This window comes from Ursus americanus, chromosome 20, assembly GCF_024610735.1.
Source record: "Ursus americanus isolate L20-20 chromosome 20, mUrsAme1.1.p, whole genome shotgun sequence".
Lineage (NCBI taxonomy): Eukaryota > Metazoa > Chordata > Mammalia > Carnivora > Ursidae > Ursus > Ursus americanus.
Window position 1 is genome coordinate 8,453,447 of NC_142146.1, and position 24,637 is coordinate 8,478,083.

Below are 24,637 nucleotides of genomic sequence, written 5' to 3' on the forward strand. Positions count from 1 at the left end.
CTTCTTCCCATGCCCTCAAGAGGAACAAATAAGGTCAGTTGGCGGAGGAAAAGAAAGCACAGGCTTCTCTTACAGAAGCAGCCAGAAGTGTTGTACCCCAGCCGACTCTGGAGTGGCTCCCAAAGTGAAGGAATATTCTCCAGTGCGCAGAGATCTAACCTGATTTGTGGGTAGTAACTAATAGGCTGTCCAGCTGGTCAGGAATTTACAGAGAATAAGATCTGAAGACCAGGGACAAGGAGGTCAAGGGAAGGATAGACTTCTTGCCATCCAGAAAGTATAAAGATGTTCACGTTCCACATAAATGCTCATCCAAGGGCCTCTGTTGTAGACGAGACTCTGAATAATCGGGAGGACAAGATGACCCAACCCGTGGACATCAGAAGGCCTCTTCCTCAGATACTCTGGTGCTTGGTCAATAGACCCATTTACAAAGTGGCTATGGGGACAGGAAAGGAGACGGTGATAGGCTTAACAACATAGACTTGCCCTCACCAAGGTGATCCGGCTACTGCCAACATTTTCTTTGTGTGAGTGTGTGGGGGGTATTTTAACTACAAATCCAAAAATTTTAATAGATAGAACTCTACGCAGGTTATCTATTTTTTTCATAAATAAGATTTGACAGTTTGTGTCTTTCAAGAAATGCATCCATTTTGGGGTGCCTGGGTGGCTCAGCTGGTTAAGCATCTGCCTTCAGCTCAGGTCACGATCCCAGGGTTCTGTGACGGAGCCCCGTGTTGGGCTCTCTGCTTAGCAGGGGAGTCTGCTTCTCCCTCTCCCTCCCCTCATTCATGTTCTCTCAATTAAAATCTTTAAAAAATAAAGGCATAAAAAAAAAAAGAAATGCATCCCTTTAAATTTATTGGCATTAAGTTTTTCATGATATTTCTAAATTATCCTTTCAATATTTGTAAAAACTGTGATGATGTCAACTCAATCATTCCTGATATTGGAAACCTGTGTTATCTGTACTCTTGAGCAGTCAGACTACTGGTTTAAAAACTGTAGAGATCTGGGGCGCCTGGGTGGCACAGCGGTTAAGCGTCTGCCTTCGGCTCAGGGCGTGATCCTGGCGTTGTGGGATCGAGCCCCACGTCAGGCTCCTCTGCTATGAGCCTGCTTCTTCCTCTCCCACTCCCCCTGCTTGTGTTCCCTCTCTCGCTGGCTGTGTCTATCTCTGTCAAATAAATAAATTAAATCTTTAAAAAAATAAATAAATAAATAAATAAATAAAAACTGTAGAGATTTGTTTTTCTCAAAGAATCAGTTTTTTTAGTTTCACTGATTTTTCTCTATTTTTTGTTTAGTATTTCACTGAATTTCACTCTGGTCATTATTTCTTTTCTTCTGTTTACTTTGAGTTCAAATGACTCTTTTTTTCCCCGATTTACTAAGATGGAGGCTGAGGTCATTGATTTTTGACCGTTCTTCTGTAACATAGGATACTTAGCGCTACACATTTCCCTGAGTACTGCTGCTGAGTGTCCGGCTTGTTTATTCAGAAGCTGTGTTGAGCCCAGAAATGGTACCACTGCCGTAGGGACCAGCCAGACGCCTAGATACTGAACCCCTTTCAACATGCTGGGGAAAGTTGTCTTTACAGGAGTAGACACTTAGCATGGAAATGGATTTGCCTCCCCCGCCTGCAGCATTTCTGCCAGCATCACCAGTTTCGGACTTGCAAAATGCCACATTTATCTCACACTATGCTGCTTCCATCAAAGTGACACATTTTATGGCAAACCAAGTGGGACGGTGGCCTCACGCTCTTAGAATTCCTGGTCTTACCACATGTTCTATCACCCAGAAAGAGCTAGTTTGGTAGAACAGTGGGTTGGCCTGTTTAAGGCTCAGTTTATAAGCCTTAAAAATCAGCAGCCAGTCTACAGCACCATCTCCCCCATAGCCAGAATGCATGGCTTTGGGAAACAGGGGTAAGGAGGGGTTCACCCAATGAACTACAAAGAAATTTTTGTGCTTCTCATCTCTGCAAACTTGGGCTTCGTGGGTTTGGAAGTTCTAGTGCCAAAGAGAAGGATGCTTCCACCAGGGAACACATCCATGGTTCCATTAAACTATTAGAAGAAACTGCCTCCTGACTGATAAACGCCGTGGCAGAGACTGTTCTCAAAATCTAGCTTCCTTTTCTTTCCTTGAGAATAGAACTCCAGAGTTTGTTTGGTTGGTTTTTTTTTTTTTAAAGATTTTATTTGAGAGAGAAAGAAAATGAGAGAGAGGGATAGAGAACCGCTTACACTCAGAGAACATGAGAGGAGGGAGGGTCAGAGGGAGAAGCAGACTCCCCGCTGAGCAGGAAGCCCAATGCGGGACTCAATCCCTATCCTGATCCAGGGACTCCAGCATCATGACCTGAGCCGAAGGCAGTCACTTAACCAACTGAGCCACCCAGGTGCCCCAGAACTCCAGAGTTTTAACTGGAGTTAAAATGGTCACCCTGCTGAACACCATAGGTGACATTATCATTTACAAGACATTTATTCCTTCTCTCCTCTCCTCTCTTTGTGAGAGTATACGTCCTGCCCCACTGATGTTGAGTTTGGGTATGTGACTTGTGTGGGCCAATGGGATGTTCGCAGACATGATCTAAGAAAAGGCTTTAAATATGCTTGTGAGGAGCGCCTGGGTGGCACAGTGGTTAAGCGTCTGCCTTCGGCTCAGGGCATGATACGGGCGTTATGGGATTGAGCGCCGCATCAGGCTCCTCCGCTGTGAGCCTGCTTCTTCCTCTCCCACTCCTCCTCCTTGTGTTCTCTCTCTCTCGTTGGCTGTCTCTATCTCTGTCGAATAAATAAATAAAATCTTAAAAAAATATATGCTTGTGAAATTGGTGGGCTCAGACCTTCACCTTGCCATTCTGATTCTGGACAGGTAAGTGCAGAAGTAAAAGGGTTCATACCTCTGCCAGGTCACCAATCTTACTCTAAGGAAATCTTCTCCACATAGCTTATAACCTATGTATATAACTTACCAAGGCATATGTATGTTGCTATAACCATGGAAGTCATTACCATGAAGAGCACGTGGCCTGGGGAGCGTGCTGAGGGCAAGAGGAGGAGAGGTACATCCCAGAGGATGAGATCTGAAACCAAGCTGTGGTGAGCCATGTCCAGCTGAATCCAACACAGACTAGCCAAACACCAGTGCATCTGTAGACACGTGAACGAGAAATTAATGCTTACTGTTGGCTGCCACTGATATTTTGTGGGTGTTACACAGCATTTTTGTGGCCACAACTAACTGAGACCCTAAGTGTGGCCATGTGACTAACTTTTGGGAATTAGGATGGAAGAGGAAGTTATACATGCAACTTTTAGTTCATGACCTCAACAGTAAGGTGTGTGCCCTCTACTTTTCCTCTTCATGCTGCAGGAATGTGGTGATGGGAACCAAGAGCTGCATGCTGAGGATGGTAGACACAAGATGGGAAGGGCCTGGGATCTCGACACTATGGCATTGAACTATCAGCATAGGACCGCTTACACTCAGACTTTTATATCAGAAAGAAACAAATTTTTATTTTGGTTATCAATACAGCAGGAATGCTAGCAACCTAACGTAGCATGGGTTTTCTGTCAGTAGCAACCAGGAGGTCCTAACTGAGAAATCAGTTTGTTGCAAGCCCCCTGCAGTGTTCATCCAACCACAGTCCCATGATGTCTGCTGCTGGTCTCCTTCTTGCTCTACTGTGGGTCCTGCCCATTGACCACTGCACACTGGTCTGCCTTGGATTGCTGCTGCTCCTGTCACGAAGGCTCCCATTTCCTGCTGTACTGCTAGTGGTGAGGGTATATCTGACTTGAGTGAAGGGCTAACTGTAACTGGACACTTTATATGCCTGCCGTATAGTCTAAAGCACAAGAAAAATTAAAGCAGGGATGCATGTTCACTCACCCTGTAAGTCAGACAATGCAAAGACAATGGAGCTTCTGTTTTCTAAAATCTAATCTTTCTCATATGCCCCTGCCCTGCTGGGTACACGAAGGGGAGATTTAGACTTGCCAGTAAATAATAGATAGGATTAGTTTGGTTCAGTGTCTTTGGGGGTAACTTGGTCTCTCTTAAGTAAATGCTGCTTCTCTTTTCCCTTCCCCTTCATCTTTTCTTTTTTTAAAGATTTTATGTATTTATTTGAGAGAGAGAGACAGCCAGCAAGAGAGGGAACACAAGCCTGGGGGGTGGGAGAGGAAGAAGCAGTCTCACAGTGGAGGAACCTGATGCGGGGCTCAATCCCATAACGTCGGGATCATGCCCTGAGCTGAAGGCAGAGGCTTAATGGCTGAGCCACCCAGGAGCCCCGCCCTTGATCTTTTCAAGATAGTTATCTGGGAGTATGCGAAAGGAAAGATACAAACATGACTATGTGATAGAAAGAAAGAGCTTCCTTGGATCCCTGTGAGCAGGTCCTTATACTGTCCTCTGGTTCTGCCACGAAATACTGGGTTTGATTCCTGAGTTCCCATAATTACCTGCTGAGATGCAGGGGGCCTAATCTGGTCTTTGGAGTGTGATGCCAGCACCTAGAGCTGAAGTCCATTGTCCCAACATATGCCTTCTCCCAAAAAGCCCTACCTCTGCAGGCTTTTCATTCCAACTCTCAGTGTAAGCCTCTACAACACTTCCTCATGCCTTCTTGGGGCACAGAGAAGCTTTTGATCTCCTGTGGAACAAGTTTAGGCTGTCAGGGACTGGGTACCGTATACTGGTTTTCATTGGCCTAGATTCTGCCCTCCATCATTGCTACATTATTGTTCCTACAGTATTTTGGTCACGATGCAAAGCTAAGTGCAAGGCTCCTCCTAGTAGCCTGCAGCCTCCCTGATGCCATACCTGGGGAAGTGGTCTACAAGCCTCTGATGTTCTTGGGTTCTTCATAGTCTCTGTATCTGTCTTCTAGAGTTTCCCCCGGTCAAGATCCGGATGGACTGGGGAGGATGGGTAGGGTAAAATGAGAACCCTGGAGCATGCCTGCCTTCCTTCCTTTCCCTCTTCTGTTTCTCCTGTCCACATGCCTGCAGGTTGGAAAACACACGTTACTTTATTTCCTCTTCCTTTTTTCCAGGGCAATGACCCTCATGATCTGGACATTATAGGTAGTTGGGGTTTCATCCCTACAGTATGGAAGGAGCACCATGCTCTGACTGAATTAGGCATGGCTTCTGATATGAAGGCTGCAGGGTATTTGTGAACTACGGCCCTCCAAGAACAATTATATTGATGGTTCATCCCTCGAATGTTACCTGTTGAAAGGTTAAGGCACTCTGCTGGGGTGCTTTGTGCAAGCATCCTAGTTGCTGGCTCTACTCTACTACCCTCAGGTCTGCCCACTTCTCTTTTTCAAATATTCACAGTGCAAATTCCTTTCTATTCTTTCTACACCCAGGGGTATGGCACTAAGATCAGCTCCCTTACCTCAGGCAATCTGTGGACACGCGCATCTCCTGGCCGTACATTTCCTACAGCCTGATTTATTTAACCTGTAAGAATGCCACATTTGTATGTGCCCTTGCATATGCACCTGCTTCCCCAGGACCCTCCAAGGGCTTCTCGGCACTCCAGATTTGCTTCTTTCCAAGGTTTCCCTACCAGGTGAAACATTAGTAACACACCATGCGCACCATATGCACATTTACAGGTGAAATGATCCAACTTCTTATTGAGAAAGGTTTTTTCTTGCTGCAACACAGTCTCTACAGCTTTACTTTCTGAAGACCAGTGGGTGCTGGTGCAATATGTGGAGTTAGTTCCTCTTTCCCTGCTTTCAGGCTGTTCCCCAAGGCTTACCAGGCACATAAGAAGGCCCATGAGAGCACCAACTATTCTATAATAGTTACCACAATGCTACCAAATCTTTAACTATTTTTCTCTCTGGGATTTTGGTAGATTAAATTCTTAGACAACGCATACTGTAGAACACTTTTATGTAATTCTATTTAAGAGGTCAGGGTGGGCTTTGTTATCTTCACGCCCCACTAGATGCTCTATGGGAGCATGGCATGGGGATGTGGGAGGGCTAACTGGGTTAGCATTTACCAAAGAGAGATCAAGTTTCCCCCATAAGACTGAACCAGAAGAGTCTGTTAATAGTAGGATAACACCTTCTCTGTCTGCTGGATGGGGTACTCAGACTCTGCTCTAAGGTCACAGGGAGCCCTCCCTCTGTCATGGTCTGTTGCCATTCACCAGGGAAATAACACCAGTTCTGGGGGCCAGGTCCCTTTGGGAGATTGGAAGGCAATTTCCTCTTTAGGCAGACTGCTCACAGCTGTGCATATAGAGAATGGTTCATAATCTGGGCACTGCATTTGATAGGGCACTTTTGGACCCATTTCTTGTGTCCTGAATTTTCCAACTCAATGTCCAGGCAACGGGGGGCCTAATTTTGGTAGACCTGAAACCTGAATTCACTTTTTCAGGTTGGGTGCTGAAGGCAAACAAGCCCTCACAATTCCCTGAGAATCAAAGAGAAAGCCTTTATTTCCTTCAACAGATTTTGCAATCAGAAATGAGGCAGTGCCGGGGCGCCTGGGTGGCTCAGTCGTTAAGCATCTGCGTTTGGCTCAGGTCATGATCCCAGGGTCCTGGGATGGAGCCCCGCATCGGGCTCCTCTGCTGGGAGCCTGCTTCTTCCTCTCTCACCCCCCCTGCTTGTGTTCCCTCTCTCGCTGGCTGTCTCTCTCTCTGTCAAATAAATAAATAAAATCTTAAAAAAAAAAAAATGAGGCAGTGCCATTGGCAGCAGGGCAGCAGTATGGAGTCAACGACATCACGCACATGGTGGTGGAAACCTGTTTGTCCTGAGTAAGCAGACCCGGGTCAGACGTACAGCAGGCACTGCTGCTCAACCTCCATCCCCAGAATGCGTCCTTGCTCTATTCCCACCAACTAGTAAATGACAGCTGTCACTTACTCAGCACTCACAACAAGGCAGGTACTGTGCTAGGCATTTCCAAGAATTTCTGGAGGCAAGTTCCTCAAACTTTCTGAGTTTGTTTCCTCATCTGTAAAACTGGCATAAAAACCTCACAAGGTTATTTCACTGACTATATGAGGTATTTATATCCCTTAGCACACTGCCTGGCACATCATAAGCACTTAAATCTAATTGTTGCTACAAAGATTTTATTGGGCTTTTTATCTGAATTTATATTAGGAAACTAGCCATTAAGTTCTAGGCTGTCTGAATCTATTCAGCTCCTGAGTTCACAGAGGGAGGGATACCAAGTTATCAGGTTCCTGAGTTTAATGAGAGATACCTATAGTTTTAAATTTTCAGAGATTCTGAAACCCCTGCCTGAGGATGAGAAGTAAATGGCATATACCTTTTTGTAAACTTCCCCAGAAAGGAGAAAAATGTGGTTCTTCATATATTTCTAAATTGTCATCATGCTGGCAGAGCTTAAGGTGGGTGAAAAAGCAATACAAAATATGAAACCCAAAACTCCACAAAAATCCTTTGATTCCTTTCTAGTGATAGGGTATTCCCCACTCCTCATGGGTGACCCACAACCTAATCTGAAATACAGAATAATCACAAAAAGAGAAGACTATGGGTCCGTGGCAGCACAGGCTCAGCGCCCAGAAATGGTTTGGGTGAGGTGGAAAGCGTACATGACTTCACTCAGGCCTGGAGCAATCCCAAAGCATTCAAAGTGTTGGGGGGGGGGGGAACCATCAGCTGAAGCTGTCAGAGCCAGCAAGACTTGGACAGGTGGACAAGAAAAATGGCGTCCCTGAAAAGAAGACCAATCTGAACAAAGGGGCCAAGGGAGGCACAGTGAAACCAGGTTGAAGAGCATGCTGGAAGGCCCCTCAGTGTGAAAGAAAAGAGAAGGTTGTGGAGTACTATAAACATCAGTACTGCCTGAGATATGAAACTTAAACATACACAAGTAATTGAGCACTTGTAACCTGAATCTTGAAAGTCTTCTGTGTGACTGACACTGGTGGCATCCCTCTCCTTTCCCTAGAGCCAATCACCAAACTGGATTTTTTTGTTTCCTTGCTCTTCGTATCAAATACAGAAAAGCTTATTCAATTGTGCCTACTTTTGACCTTTTTGTGAGTGCAATCACAGTATATGTATTCTTCTGTTACTTTGTTTCTACTGTTTTGGAGATTTCTCTGAGTTTTTTATATAGCTGTAATAAGTACCTTTCCACTGTACAGTACCCATTCTATAGATTTTTTTAAAAAGATTTTATTTATTTCTTGACAGAGAGAGAGAAAGAGACAGCCAGTGAGAGATGGAACACAAGCAGGGGGAGTGGGAGAGGAAGAAGCAGGCTCCCAGAGGAGGAGCCTGGGATCACACCCTGAGCCGAAGGCAGACGCTTAGCTTAACGACTGAGCCACCAAGGCGCCCCCCACTCTATAGATGTTTTTACATTCCATTTGGGTGATGTCTTTTGTTTAGCTAGTCATTATAAAGCCTACTGATATAAGCATAAGTATTTATATATATATTACTCAGAATATACGCAGAGGAGTTTATTCAGGATCGATACCAAGGAGTGGAACTGCTGGGCTGCAGGGGAAGCGCAGGTGCTACTTTGCTAGGGAATACCAACCTGCTTTCCAAAGAGTTGTATCAAGTGACGTTCAACTAGCAAAGTCATAATTTCTGCTGCTCTTCATCTTCGTCAACACTTGGTATTTTCTGGCTTTTAAATTTTGCCCCGCTGGTAAGGGTGAAATGGTATCTCACTTTAGTTTTAATTTGCATTTCCTTGATTATTATTGCAGCTGAGGTTTCTATTTCTGGGTCCCCAATATACTCTTGTGAAACATCTCCAAAGGCAAGAGAAACAAAAGAAAAAATGAACTTGTGGGACTTCATCAAGATAAAAAGCTTCTGCACAGCCAAGGAAACAGTCAAAAAAACTAAGAGGCAGCCCACAGAATGGGAGAAGATATTTGCAAATGACACTACAGATGAAAGACTGGTATCCAAGATCTACAAAGAACTTCTCAAACTCAATACACGAGAAACAAATAATCAAATCAAAAAATGGGCAGAAGATATGAACAGACACTTTTCCAATGAAGACTACAAATGGCTAACAGACACATGAAAAAATGTTCAAAATCATTAGCCATCAGGGACATTCAAATCAAAACCACCTTGAGATACCACCTTACGCCAGCCAGAATGGCAAAAATGGACAAGGTAGGAAACAACAAATGTTGGAGAGGATGTGGAGAAAGGGGATCCCTCTTACACTGTTGGTGGGAATGCAAGTTGGTACAGCCACTTTGGAAAATAGTGTGGAGGTTCCTCAAAAAGTTAAAAATAGAGCTACCCTATGACCCAGCAATTGCACTACTGGGTATTTACCCCAAAGATACAGATGTAGTGAAGAGAAGGGCCATATGCACGCCAATGTTCATAGCAGCATTGTCCACAATAGCTAAATCATGGAAGGAGCCAAGATGCCCTTCAACAGATGAATGGATAAAGAAGATGTGTTCCATATATACAATGGAATATTACTCAGCCATCAGAAAGAACGATTACCCAACATTTGCAGCAACATGGATGGGACTGGAGGAGATTATGCTAAGTGAAATGAGTCAAGCAGAGAAAGACAATTATCATATGGTTTCACTCATTTATGGAACATAAGAAATAGCAGGAAGATCCATAGGAGAAGGAAGGGAAGAATGAAGTGGGGGTAAACAGAAGGGGGAATGAACCATGAGAGACTATGGACTCTGGGAAACAAACTGAGGGCTTCAGAGGGGAGGAGAGTGGGGGATTGGGACAGACGGGTGATGGGTATTAAGGAGGGCACATATTGCATGGAGCATTGGGTGTTATACGCAAACAGTGAATCATGCAACACTACATCAAAAACTAAGGATGTACTGTATGGTGACTAACATAACATAATAAAAAATTAAAAAACAAAAAACAAAATACTGCTGTGGAATCAATCTAAATGAATTACTTCAACAATTTACATTGTTAGTGCTATAAATTACTGGAATGTTTTGTTCTTACAGTTATAACAAGACATATAAAGCAAATGTGTCTTGCACCTCCAAACATCTCCCAGAACTTATTCTATATATTCACATACACGTATGTTATAGACTAAACTTTTGTGTCTCCCCCAAATTCATATACTGAAATCCTAATCCTGAACGCGCTATTAGAATTACTGCTGGAAGGTAATTAAGTTATAAGGGTGGAGCCCTTGTAAATGGGATTAAGGCTTTCTCCTGCTCTCTGCTCTGTGCCATATGAGGAAACAATGAAAAGACAACCATCCACAAGCCAGGAAGCAGGCTCTCACCAGACACCAGATCTGCCAGCACCTTGATCTTGGACTTCCCAGACTCCACTCCAGAACTGTGAGAAAAAGACGTTTGTTGTTTAAACAAGCGGTCAACGGTAATTTGTTATAGTAGCCCAAACTAAGCAATGCTGAAATCTATTTTATCCACGACTTGTTTACCTTAATTGTAGATCATCCCATTCCAATATGCATAGATGTACTTCATTCTTTCTAACTGCTGTCTAATAGTCCACGGTATGGATGACCCATAATTTCAGTCTCCTCTTTAATTTTTGAACCGGTAATATTTGGATTTATAAAATCCAATGTGTACAAGGGCATATTCCTTCTACTCCTCTTCCTCAACAAATCAGTAGCACTGGCCTGGAGACAACGAAAGTTAGCAGCTGCGGTAGAAGATTGGCCAGATGCTCACCACTCTTATTTCTTCTTCCTGAGCACAGGGGAAGCCATGTCCCAGTTTCCTTGACTTTGGTTGGGGTCAGACAACCCGGTCTGACCAACACAACATGGGAGGAAGTAACAGACACAAGTTCCAGTGTCCGCTACCTTTCGTGGTTTTCTCTCTCTTAGCTAACCAGCTGGCTGAATGCAGAGTCCAGTGGAGGACTCCAAAGAGGCCCTAGTAGATGGCGCCACAAGACATTAGAATCCAACATCTCTGATTCTCTGCTTGGAGGAGAAGAACTAGGAACATCTGTATTGGACTTTACGTGAGAAATAAGCTTTTGGGTTAAACCAGTCAACTTTTGGGGTTGTAATTTTAGCTAGCATTAATTATAACAACACACACATTTCTTATGTATCCTGAAATGTTTGAAGTAATATATACAAACAATTGCCAGTCCTCTGTCAACAGACATGTAGATTACTTCCAGTTTTTCCCTATTACAATGATGCTACAATAAACATCCTAATGAGGTAGGTTTTTAGACATAGTAAACCTTTAAGAGTAGTGTTTGAAATGGAGCAGGCACCTAGCAACCTGCGTCACCTCAGTGAGGTATTTCCCATCTTTTCCTTAATTCAGCTTGAGCTCATCAAGTTGGCTGCAAGGTGCCAGTCTGAGGTGAACTTCAATCTACTCCCTGGCTCAGAATCCAGCGTGATGCTGAGATTCTCCTTCCTGCACAGAATGATTTTTTTCCTACAGTAACCTTTGCACCTACCTATTTCTTATACACTCTGAGTGCCTGTCCCCTTGGACATTCATTTCCTGGGTTTGCCAAGATATCAGCTTCTCACCAGGCTCCACACTCCTAGTTTGTGCATGTCTCCTATAGTCTCATGCTCCATCTATTTATTCACCACAACACCTGAATATGTGCCTGTGTGGGGTACTGTTCCAGGCACAAGGGGGGAAGCACACCTATGTAAGGTATGGGTGTTGTCCCCTTTCATAACAAGAGATGATATTATACCACATGTGACATGCGATAGGGACTGATGAGGTGGGGGGCAGACTCCAGCAATCTACAGTTGGTCCTGGCACTGACATGGAAGTGCTGAGAAAACTGGTTTATAACAAAGACATAAAATTGTGCTTTTCTTTATTCAGGTTACTTATATAGGATACACATCGATTTCTAGACTTCAAAAATTTTCTTTCATTAAAGGAGCCTACAAAACTTGAATTATTACAACTGTAATTACCACTTGAAAGCATCACTAGTCCTGAAATCAGTCCTTTTTCCTCTATCCTGTAGGTGCTAAAAGCAGAACACAATGCAGGTAAGCTGCTTAAAGGCAACAAAGAAAGAAGGTGAAGCATGAATATACTTTCCCTCTGGGTTTCTCAGTCCAGGCAGTGATTCTCAACTTTTGGGTTTATACACTGTAGTAGATGCTGTCTATACCTTGGGGGCTTACTCTGGAGTTTGCTTTCAGAGCATTCCAGTACGTGAGGAAGACCGCCTGTGTCTGTAGCCTGAGTGCATTCTCTGACTTCAGGAGCATGCTTTTCCCAGCACTGAGCTGGACAGAAATACAGGAGCATTAATACCCTAAAGAGGGAAAGGAGATGGTGGGTAAGTACCTCAGCTACCTTGCTTCTTCGTGGGACAATTCTGGGGTGTGTTTCTGTTTCTCAGTTCACCGCATGATTGAGCCCACACAGTAACCCCTCATTAATTCACCCTTTAATGACTTTCCTTCCTGTCTCACTTCTCCACCCTGTCAGAGTGCCTCTTGGGGACACCTCCTAAATAAACTATTTGCATCCAAATCCTGGTTTCAGTGCCTGATTTTGGGAGAAACTCAAACTAACACAAACACTTTTTTGAAAATGTGAGGGAAAAACAAGGTCTCTCTCCCCAGGAAAATATGTCATACTTTCAAGAAACCTAGATAGGATTTAGTAAAATTTTGATATTAGGGCCAGGCTTCCAGAATCACCCTAACTTCTCTCCCTCCTCCCACTTCCATCTTCCAAAACATTACTGAGGGAGCCATATACAAGGACTAGCAGCCTAAGAGGAATGGAAGTATCACTTTAATAGATTCAGAAGTGCCTAAAACCCCTTTTACCTGTTTAAATACTCTCTGTATGAACGGCGTCCTCTACAGTTTTCTCTTAGAGGGTGTTCGCCAAACTCCTTTTTTCTAGCACAGTATACAGATGGTCCGCAATTTACAATGGGTCAACTTATAATTTTTAGACTTAATGATGGTACATTCTACATTTGGTAGAAACTGTACTTCAAATTTTGAATTTGGATCTCTTCCCAGGCTAGTGCTATGTGGGAAAATCTTCTCCCGTGAGGCTGGCCAGGGGCAGCTGTCGCAGCTCCCAGTCAGCCACGTAATCACCAGGGTAAACAACCATACACTTACAACCATCCTGTACCCATACAGCCATTCTGTTTTTTACTTTCGATACAGTATTCAATCAATTACATGAGATATTCAATACTTAATTATAAAACAGGCTCTTTATTAGATGACTTTGCCCAACTGTAGGTGAATGTAAGTGTTCTGAGCATGTTTAAGGTAGTCCAGGCTAAACTATGATGTTTGGGGGTTAGGTATATTAAGTGCATTTTCGCTTACAATATTCAACTTACGATGGGTTTATTGGGACATAACCCAATCATAAGTTGAAGAAGATCTGTGCCGGCCTTTTCTGCATGATGCCTTATGACATAACTATTTATCTACGTATATGCTTAGTTGTTTGCTGTTTCTCTACTAGACATATATGCTCCACGAAAACAGGAACTAAGCCACTTTGTTTACCACTGTATACCCGGTATTTATGACGATGTTCTCACATGGAAGATACTCCATAACCAGAGAAAGAGGTTGAGGTTTGGGCTCCCGGGCTCCAATAGACACCAATTCCTTGCTCATTAAAAACATGGACTCAACCTCTTCAGGCCACATGGAGAAAGCCCCAGAGTAGGCAAAATAAAATGATCAGATCTGCAGAGCAGATTCTGGCTCAACTACACCATCAAGCTATGTGTATGGAGGAGGGAGAGAAGAACTCATTGATGAATGTATAGTGACCCTCCCCACCCACCAAGAATGTGGGTCAATTAATAAACTAATTTTCACTATTAGGTTAGTAGCTCTTTTCCTTGGGGAAGGGGGAGAAAGGAAGGTGGTCAAAATCTCACCCTGAAGTATATACTATTCTGCATGTAATTTCAAGGGAGTAAAACAAAACTTACACAAACTTCTGAAGTCCGTCCATGGTCCATGCAGGCCAACAATCCCAGGTTAACAATCTCTGTGGATTTGTTTTTAACCAGTACAAACCTTGAGATCTCTAATCTTTACCAACAGATTTAGCTCCTATCTGATATATTTGATCCTCATCCCTCTTCTCCCTGCAAAAAGAAAGGCAACACATGGCTGTAAAGGTGTCAGTGGTAATGGCTGAAATAAATTCCTGCAGCAAGGCCTGTGTTCTGCTTTCAAACTTGGGAAATGGCCCTTTGGCTGCGACTGGAATATTCTATCTTGTAAAGTTCCCACCTGTTGAAATGTTACCTTTGCAGGGCCTGGTACAAATGCCAAGTCTTCCACGAGAAACGTTCTCCAATCCCACCAACCAGGAAACCTAACAGTTCCATTCTCGCAGCTCCTAGTTGACTACTTTTGTTTTATGGTCAGTGGCCCTCCTATAGCAGACCTCAGCACAGGACTTCCAGGGCCTGCCAGGAAGGTCTCAGCGAAGGTCTCTCTTAATGACTACTGTCATTAACGTCTGAAAGGTGCTCGAGGGAACAGTTTTGCACCAGGCCCAATTCATGCTGATCCCCTTTCTTCCATTTTACCAAACGCGTTCAATTTTCACCTCAGGAATTTCCCCAATGGACTTAAGTGGTCAACCTGAGAAAACTCAGGTTCAGGGAGGTCACACAAAAGTCAAGGCCCTTGCAACGACGCCAAACCACATGGACCGAATATCACTTCTTTAATGGCCCAAGCCGCGGCAAGACAAAAAGCCCAACTTTTCGAGGCCCCCAAAGACAGGTTTGAGCTCTGGATCCAAAGTTGAGAATGGACAAGAACTTCCTCCCTGCCCAATAAGGTGACAGAGAGGGCGGCGATAAACGCTGCAGAGAGCACTTCCGCCTTGCGAAAAGTGTTGTCAAGGGACAAGCTTCCAGTTCCATTCCCGGCCCACAGCTCAAGGCCTTTCATCCTAGCAGGCAGTTGTCCACACCCCAAGGCTACCCCACCCAGCTGCGCCCTCCAGCTTCTCCACACCCTGCCAAGCCTTTTGCACGTCTCGAGGGTGTGACGGTTACGCAGTGACATCACTCCGGGAAAAGGGCAAAGCTAGCAAGGTCCTGGCGATCTTCACGCGGTCCTGGCGCTGAGAAGCGTGCAGAAAGTCTAGAGGCGGGACTAACTTTGACTGACGTCCACACCCACCCATTGCCTTTCTGATTCCTGCTCAAACAAACCAATAAATGAGACGACGGAGACGGCAACGTGCCCCAGACCCAAGGAGTGGCTCCGCCCCCTCCACTTGGGCATCCTTTGGTCTCCATGATTAGTGTGGCTACCACCTTTTTGCTACTTTAGGCCCTCTTCTGGCTTTCCGATACCCTCTCTGAACTCCTTCCTAAGCATTTGTTCCCTTCCACTGTCAACTTCCACCTTCTCGGGATTCTTGCTGGCTCGGTGCCTATACAGCCACACTTGAGATGGCGGCCGGAGGCGGGACCAAGGCGGGGCCTGCCCGGCGCGGTGACGTCAGCGCGCTGCGTGTCGGCAGGTGGAGGGAGAAGGGAAAGTTTGGCCCGTGCGTGGGGCTGGGGTGGAGGGCGGGACAGAGGGGTTGGGCCCAGGCGAATACTCTGTCGCTGCTGCAGCGGAGGCCGAGGCCGGGACTTGGGCCGGGCGGGGAGTGCCGGACGCGGAGGAGCAGCGGGCGAGGTCCGCTGGAGCTTCGAGTCCCCGCCGCACTGCCGCGCGGTGACCCCGCGCCCAGACGCCGTCCGACCCGAGGCTGTTCCCAAGGCGGTTGGTGGGGGCGCGGCGGCGGCGGCGGCGGTGGTTGGGGGTGGGGAGAGGCGCGGCGAGGAGACGAGAGAGGTCAGCGAGTTTGAGGGAGGATCGCGAGCCGTGCCGCCGTCATGTCCGAGGACTCGAGCGCCCTGCCCTGGTCCATCAACAGGGACGATTACGAGCTGCAGGAGGTGATCGGTGAGAGCTGGCGCCGCTGAGGGGGGACGCGCCGCGTTGGGTGGCGGGTGACACGCGGGAACGTGGGTACCCGCGGGAGCTCGGGGAGCGCAGGACTCACAGATAACTCGTGGGCGCTCGTGGGGTCCGGGGTTTGTAGGGCGCGTGGGTGAGCCTTCGGGTTTGTGCAGCGCGTGCGAGGCGGGTAGGGGATTTTGTGGCGAGCCTGTGAGGCTGGTGGGGTGGGGTTTGAGGGGCTCGTGAGCGATTTGGGTAGTGACAGATATTTGAACCTGAGCGATAGATGGGTCTGGGAGGGGAAGAAAAGTGCAGGCACTGGACAGGCCTTTAGGAGGCTGTGTGAGGCTGTTGAGTTGTGGGCACAGCCACCTATTTTGGGGATTGTGGGATAGGAGGTTTTAGTTCATTCCTGCGCTGGTGTGAGAACACTAGAGTGCCCACGAAGTGCCAAACATTGCTGGGGTGGAGCTGAGGATCCTCTCCAGATGAAGCTGAAGGTACCGGGCACCGAGGCAACGTAGACACAACTTCCTACTGTTCGGGAGTAACAGTCTAGTCAGGGAGGTAGACATTGAATAAGTAGACAAATGAAAAGAATTTCAAGGTTTGGCAAGTGCTAGGAGGGAAATAAACAAGATGTTCTGATAGAGAGTGACCTGGAGACCTAGTTAGGGTGATTTCAAGGAAAATTCTTTTTCTGAGGCGTTGACATTTAAGTTGACCGCTGAAGGATGAGGACTCTTAGGATTCCAGGGAAGATTTTTCCCTACTGAGGGATGAGGAAGTGCAAAGGACCTGAGGAGGGAAAGAGCTTGATGGGTTTCAGGACCTGAAGGAAAACTGGCAAGGATAGAAAGGGGATCTTCTCAGGCTTGGTAAGGTTTTTGGAATTTTGTTCTAAGTGTATTGGAGGGCTTCAAGCAGAGACAGGACATGATCTGAGGGATCTGGCTGCTGTGCGTGGAGTGGATTTGAGGTCCAGGAATACCAGTTGGCAGAGACCAAAACTTGCACAAACGTGGATTGTAATTCTCAGGCACAGTGACTGGGGGAGGGTGGGGACTTGGGATGAGGGGAGTATTTGTTGGACAACAATAATCCAGTGACTTTAGAAATCAAAAGGGGGTGGGTTTAGCTACACAGAAGCTCAATCTCACTGACATGAGCAGACCCCTCTGTATTGGAGGAAGGAGATTGTCTACTTTGCTAGATCAGCATCCTGTCCTAAAATTAGTTATAACAAAGACTGGCTGAAAACTCCTTAGCTGCCTTAAGAGTTGTGTTTATTGCAATGTGTCTGTATTTTAGAGAGACTTTAGCATATTTCTTTTTTTTTTCTTTTTTCCTTTTTTTCCTCTTGTTTCAAAACAAATCTGGGCTAAGTTTTATCTGAAAGAAATCATATCTTTTTCCTTAAGCCACGTCATGGGTGTCCTTGCTAGGTATTTGACATGTACTGGTTTGTTCTAAAGACAGCTAGTTAGGTCTCTGTCTTGATTGATTGCTTCTGGGTCCCTCAGTCAGTTTCATACTGAAGAAAGAAATTAAGTGAGAGATTTGAAAATGATGTCTGAAAAGTAAGGGAAGGGGATCCTTTTCATTGTTTTGGAAAAGGAATTTTGCTTTCCTTTCTGGAAAGGTATACATCTTTCTGTGGTCATTTTTTATGCCCAGCTGTTAAAGGTGGCATAGGGTTCTAGACACTTAGAAACTTATTAATTTGGTATCCGCGTGCCAGTAGGGGGTCTGTGAGTGGGCAAAAGGGAGTCTTAGTCCTCTGGGTTAAGGTTAGTCTTCATCTCATTCTTAAAGTGGGCCCTGGGTAAAAGGTTAAGAACTCCAATTTGATTTGACCATTTTATTTTTTATTTTATTTTTTTTTTTTTTAAAGATTTTATTTATTTATTCGACAGAGATAGAGACAGCCAGCGAGAGAGGGAACACAAGCAGGGGGAGTGGGAGAGGAAGAAGCAGGCTCCTAGCGGAGGAGCCTGATGTGGGGCTCGATCCCATAACGCCGGGATCACGCCCTGAGCCGAAGGCAGACGCTTAACCGCTGTGCCACCCAGGCGCCCCTGACCATTTTATTTTTAAAAATAACTTTACTGAGGTGTAATTTAATGCTCTTCACCCATTTTTAGGTACAAAATCCAGTGGTTTTTAGTAGATTTACTGTGCTGTGCACCAGCCAGCATAATCCAGTTTTAGAGTATATTCATCACCCAGTAAGATCCTTGTGCCTGTTTACAGTTAATCCCTGTTCCCGCCCCCAGCCCCAGGAACCGCAAATCTTTCTGTCTCTATAGGTTTGCCTTTTCTGGACATTTTCTGTAAATGAGGTCATAATAACATATTGTCTTTTGTGTTGGGCTTATTTCACTTAGCAAATATTTTTTCATTTGTAAAAACAGTTTTACTGGGTTATAATTTATATACCACAGAATCCACCTGTATAAGTTTACAATTCTATAATTTTTTAGTAAATTTACAGAGTTGTTCAGTCATCCCCACAGTCCAATTTTAGAACATTTCCATCATTCCAGAAAGATGCCTCATGTCCATTTGCAGTCACTCCCTGTTCCCACCCCCTGCTGCAGGCAACCACAAATCTACTTTCTGCCTCTATAGATTTGCCTTTTCTGTATATTCATGTAAATATAATCATATAATATGTGATCCTTTATGTTGGTTTCTTTGACTTACTGTAATGTTTTCCGAAGTTCATCGATGTTGTAGCCTGTATCAGTACATTGATTCCTTTTTATTGGACACCACATAATGGACATTGGGTTGTTTCTGCTTTTTGGCGATTTGGGATAATGCTGTTATGAGTATTCACTCATCAGATCTTCATGTGAACATGTTTCATTTTCCTTGAGTGGAATTACTGGGTCATATGGCAAATTTATGCTTAACTTTTTAAGAAACTTATAAACCTTTTCAGAATGACTGTATCATTTTTCATTCCCACCAGCCATGTATGAGGGTTCCTATTTATCATTGTCAGCATTTGTTGTCTTTGATTATAGCCATCCTGGTGGGTATGAAGTGGTATCTAGTGGCTCTGTTTTGCATTTCTTAAATGACTACTGAGGGTGAGTATCTTTTCATGTGTTTATTTACTAGCTTTTCATATATCTCCTTTGGTGAAATGTCTATTCAAATGTTTTGCCCATTTGGGTTGCACTTGGGTTATTTTCCTATTGAGTTATAGGGTGTGTGTGTATGTGTTCATTTGGTTGTCAGTCCTTCACCTGATACATGATTTCAAGTATTTTTCCCCCTGGTCTGTAGCTTGTCTTTTCATTTTCTTAATGGTGACTTTTAAGGCAAAAAAGCTTTGAATTTCGATAAGGTTTTATTTATCACTTTTTCTTTTATTGATGATACTTTTAGTGGCGTAGCTAAGAAATTTTTACTAATCCAACATTACAAAGACTTTCTTTCCTGTGTTTTCTTCTAAGTGTTATAGTTTTAGCTCTTACATTTAGACCTCCAATACATTTTGAGTTAATTTTTTAAGGAATGATGTGAGGTAAGATGAACCATCTGTTTCACAGATGAGGACATTGGGGCGTAAAAAGGTAAAATGACCAGTCATAGAGCTAATTAGTGCACAGCTAACACCTGTGTCCAACTCTCCTGTTGCCTAATTCAGCATCCTTGTTTCTGTGTAGGAATTTGATTGGTTTTTGTATATAAAATGGAAAATAATAGTCCTAGTCTGACAAAGGGAAATTTTGAGGGTTTAAGTGAAATTAATTAAAGGAAATATTCTTAAAATGAGGGATTAAGGGAAATACAATGAAAAATTAATAGGAGCAGATACTTTGAAGGTGACCCTTTTGGATATAGTAGAATTTTTCTTTTGTGTATCCTATTTTGTAAGTTTTAAATGTCTCCCCCTCATTTGTAAATTCCCGAAAGTTCCCAACAGGGAGGGGAAAAAGATTCTTTTCCTTGAACTATAGCTTATTACAAGTAGCCAGCCCCAACAAAGTGGTGTATTCTTATTCTGAATTTGCTTCCATGCTGAAATGTTCAGAATACAATATTTTGTAATAAGCTATAATCTCCAAAATGAATCTTTGTGATTTTTTCAAACTACACCTAATTTTTTCAGGAAACAAATGATTAGAGTTCAGAAAAAGAAGTTTGGGGGATCATTTGAATTTTCTGTTTTCAAAGAATTTTATTTTAAGGCAGTGGTTACATGATGTTTCCTTTCTGATCAAAGCACATGCATTTATTTGAAATGTAATTTTTTTTTACACTTTCTACTTAGCCTATAATATTTGTAGGGTTGGGGCGCCTGGGTGGCACAGTCGGTTGAGTGTTGGACTCTTGGTTTCGGCTCAGGTCTGATATCAGCATCATGGGATTGAGCGCCTCTTCAGGCTCTGTGCTCAGAGCGGAGTCTGCTTGGGTTTCTCTCTCCCTCAGGTGCCCCCCCCCCCGCTGTCTGACAAATAAACTTTTTTTAAGATTTTATTTATTTATTTGAGAGAGAGAGATTGAGCAAGAGCATAAGCCAGGGGGAAGAGGCATAGGGAGAAGCAGACTCCCCCACTGAGCAAAAAGAGCCCTACGTGGGGCTCAGTCCCAGGACCTTGGGATCATGACCTGAGCCGAAGGCAGATGCTTAACCGACTAAGCCACCCAGGTTCCCCCTTAAGATCTGTTTTTAATAAGGTATGATTTCTCTAGCTTCGATACTTTGGTGAGGGCAACTCATTAGCTTTATTCTCTACTTTCTCCTCTCCTTTTTTATTTTCATTATTGTTCACTAGCCACACATTTTGGTATCTGAAAGTAGTGGTTGTCAAGTACAGGTTCCAGGATCCCACCTCTAGCCCCTCCATAAATGTGAAAGACATCATGCTTTATCAATAGAATGATGCTTAATGGTTAGTGTATTTTCTCCCCCTGATTGGGAGACTTAGCTATGGTGATACAATCAATAAAGGCCAGCATTGGGCCAACAACCTCATAAGGCTGTATCAGATAAGGGATTGCATTGGCCGCATGTAATGGAAAACAAATAATAATAGCTTAGTAAAGTACCTTTTCAGCCTTCTGTAACTGGAGTGGCAGCCTCTGTGCCCTAATTAAGCACCCAGGCTCCTAGTTTTTACTCCACCGCACTTAGCATGTAACTCTCATTCTCATAGTTGTAGCGTAGTTGTTCTACCCCTAGCCTCATGCTTGTGTTCTAGCCTGGAAGAATATGGCAAAAGGACAAAGGCACGTGATGCCTGAGTTGGCTCCCTTTCAAAGAACTTTCTTTCCTGGAAGCCTTACCCAGTGACTTCCATTTCTAGTTTATTGGCCAGAACCATGTAATTTGGCCATTTGCAAGGGAGGCTAAGAAATAAAGCTTTTTAGCTGGGCACATTATTACTTAAGCAAAATAGGTCAAGGTTCTCTTATTAAAGAAGAAGGGAAAATTTTATGTTGGATAGACAATTAAAAATGTTGGCTTTGGTGGTTTTTTTTAATTAAAATAGTTGAATACATTACAAGTAAGTAATTTAACCATAGTAATCAGTTAATAAGTGTTAGCTTTACTCTAAAGCGGCAGTTGCTAACCAGTTAAGATCATGGTATTGAGTCATCCTGTAGTTATGGTTTCTAGACCCTACTCTGCCTCTTACTAGTTTATGACCTAAGTCTTATTTTTGTAATTATTATTATTATTATTATTGCATTAGATGAAAAAGTGAAATGCAAGTAAAAGTGCTCAGCATGGCACACAGAATAAATGTTCGATAAATGTTAATGCTCCTGATGGTAATAATGAGCTCATGCCCATGAAGACTGGGCCATTTTTGTGTTTGCTCTGCCTTAAATGAGTAATTTTTTCCCTTGAACTTCTATTACGTGGCAGGTACTGTTCTGGATGTTAGGGATACAGCAGTGAAGCAGACAGAAATCCCTGCTTTTATGGAGTTTATAGGATTATAAACTGGTGGTGATAAAAGTGGTGATAAAAGACAAAAATAAAGCAGAGAAAGGGGTTGGAGACTGCTAGGGATAGAGGTGAGGTTTTTTTTTTTTTTTTTTTAAGATTTGTTTATTTTAGAGAGAGAGAGCGGTGGGAGGGGCAGAGGGAGAGAGAGTCTCAAGCGGACTCCCCACTGAGTGCAGAGCCCAACGCAGGGCTCAGTCCCAGGACCCTGAGGCCATGACCTGAACCTAAATCAAGAGTCTGAAGCCCAACCCACTGAGCCACCCAGGCGCCCCTAGAGGTGAGTTTTAACTAGGTCAGGGAAAGCCTCACTGAGAAGATGATATTTGAGAAAAGACCTGAAGGAGGTGAGCAAGTGAATATTGTGGTTATCTGCAGGAAGCTTGTTCCAGGCAGAGGGAGCAGCAGGAGTGAAGACCCTGACGTGGAATGGAAGCATGCTCATGTGATCAAGGAATAGGAGGCAAGAGTGGCTGGAGCAGAGTGAGATGTGGTGAGGAGGCAGACTGGAAGAGATCAGAAGAGAAGGGAGGTAGGGTTGTGTGGTCCTGACCATAAGATGAGGTGAAACCTTGTAAGTCATTGTGGGTACCTGGCTTTTGCTTTGAGTAAGAATGAAAATCATTGCAGGGTTTTGAGCGGAGGGTGAATATAACTGTGTTTTAATAGGATAATTCAAATCTGCTGTGTAGAGAATAGTTTTGTAAGGGTGAAAGGGTGGGAAGAAAACTTTATCCAGTGGGGAGAGGTAGTATTAGAGGTGGTGAGAAGTAATCAGGTGCTGGATATAACATAGTTTGGAGTTAGAGAGTTGCCATTGGATTAGATGTGAAAAGATTCTAAGAGTTTTGGCTGGAGCATCCGGAAGGATGGAGTTACCATCCGTTGAGATGAGAGATTACCAGAGTGAATAGGGGACAGAAAGATGATTCATTACAAAACCATCAGGCTGTGTGAATAATCACTGAAAGCATATGGCAGTGTGTCTTTATTTTCATCTTTGTATGGAGAGAATAGCATGATTTTTATGATGATGACTATTCTTACAGCTGTTTTACCGGTTCTAGGAGCTTTAATTTGCAACATGACGCTGACAAGAGAAAAGGGTTTTTAAAATTGTAATTTCCTTATATTTCCCTTGATTCAGGTGACAGTGCCTTAATCATCTTTCAGAATGATGAGTCTGGGCTAGCTCTTTAGTCGAATGCAAAACCTTACTAAAGAACACTTAAAATCTTTAGAATATGTATCTGTTATAATGATGGCTGGCCAAGATTTGGAGGAAATTATCTTCAGCTGATTTCCTTTATTTTTTCCTCACAGTTAGGAATAATATCCATTTTTAACTTTATTTCTTAAATTTCTGTGTCTAGTAAAGTGGCCAGAGACTAAACATTTTTTTAGTCCTCCTCATGCCTTTGGGCATCTCCTTTTCTGTCTTGAGGGATGTAGTTACCCAGTTTGAAGAATTTTAGGAGAAAGCTCATTCATATTTTTGTATACTTAATCCATTCTGTATGTAATGTATGTTAAGACTGCAGTTTAAGAGCTCAGTAGGAGGGACGCTTGGGTGTCTCAGTTAAGGGTATGTCTTCTGCTGGGATTGAGTCCCACATCCGGCTCCCTGCTCAGTGGGGAGTCTGCTTCTCCCTCTGCCTGCCCCCCCCCCCTTGTGCTCTCTCTCACTCACTCTCCCTCAAATAAATAAAATCTTAAAAAAAAAGAGCTCACTAGGAGAGGACAGAACAGTGGAAAAAACGGGGACGTAGGGAATGGTACATGGAGGATACACAACTGTGTAAAGTAGTGAAAGTCTGAATTAGGATGTTCTATTGGAAACTGGTTTACATTTTCCATTATATTATTCTTCACATTAGTCCCATGCTTAGTATTGGGCATTAGAGCAGTAGCTTTTACACTTTTCACTAAACCGTTTCTAAGAGATTTCTTTTACAATTTGCATGTGTTTTTATAATGAAGTAAAAGTTTCACTAAGTAACATTTACTATGTGCCATGCATACTTAGGTTTTCTATTTGACTGTATTTACTCTAAGAAAAGTGATGGCTGAAACTCCATAAATTGACTTGTAGTTTGAAAAATTCCTCATAAAGGAACATGCCTTAAAGAGACGAGTATTTTTAAAATTTGTATCTCTCTCTTTTTAAAAAATATTTTATTTTATTTTTATTTTAAGTAGACGCCATGCCTAACATGGGACTCGAACTCACGACCCTGAGATTAAGAGTCACATGTTCTACCAGTTGAGCCAACCAGGGCCCCAAAATCTGTATCTCTAATCCTGTATTTTCAAAGTCTTTCAAAAAATTGGTGAATAGTTATAAAGACATTTTAAAGGTATTCTTCCTGTCCTCTTATCTACATTATATAATTGTTATTTTCTGTGAGTAAATTTTTTCTGATGAAAGAACATCCTTAGCTATTCTGAATTAGTGGTGTTGAGTATTGCATTTTTACTGAATTACCATAAGCCTTTATGTTAGAACCTTAAAATATTTTTCAGTTTCTGAATAGTGTTTTGGTATTTGGGGAAGATAATATGAAGGTCAATGAAAGTGATTTATTGTTAGCATGGAAGAACTGGAGCCTGCAAGTCTCTTTTTATCATTAAATGTGGGAAGTGCTGGCGACTTTGTCTTTCGGCCATTTGTTAAATCACGTCTTGC

General features: G+C 43.5%; 1 protein-coding gene and 1 long non-coding RNA gene across 6 annotated transcripts in view; one reads left to right on the forward strand and one right to left on the reverse strand.

Moving 5' to 3' along the window:
* Nucleotides 1-2,185: 2,185 nt before the first annotated feature.
* Nucleotides 2,186-15,021, reverse strand: LOC123792835 (uncharacterized). Of its 5 annotated transcripts, none has more exons than XR_015727830.1 (4): nt 14,316-15,021; nt 13,994-14,152; nt 12,179-12,325; nt 2,186-10,375 (listed from the first exon to the last, which is right to left on the reverse strand). It is a non-coding gene; the product is annotated as an uncharacterized LOC123792835 (long non-coding RNA). The 5 variants fall into 5 exon arrangements; XR_015727828.1 differs by having other exon boundaries at nt 2,186-5,033; nt 8,592-12,325; XR_015727829.1 differs by having other exon boundaries at nt 2,186-3,170; nt 4,852-12,325.
* Nucleotides 15,022-15,582: 561 nt separating this feature from the next.
* OXSR1 (oxidative stress responsive kinase 1) overlaps nt 15,583-24,637 on the forward strand; it is a 96,446-nt gene continuing 87,391 nt past the window's right edge. The window contains exon 1 of the mRNA XM_045798233.2: nt 15,583-15,983. Within this exon, the coding sequence (XP_045654189.1) occupies nt 15,914-15,983 (70 nt within the window). The 5' untranslated portion in view covers nt 15,583-15,913. The remainder of the gene's footprint in view (nt 15,984-24,637) is intronic.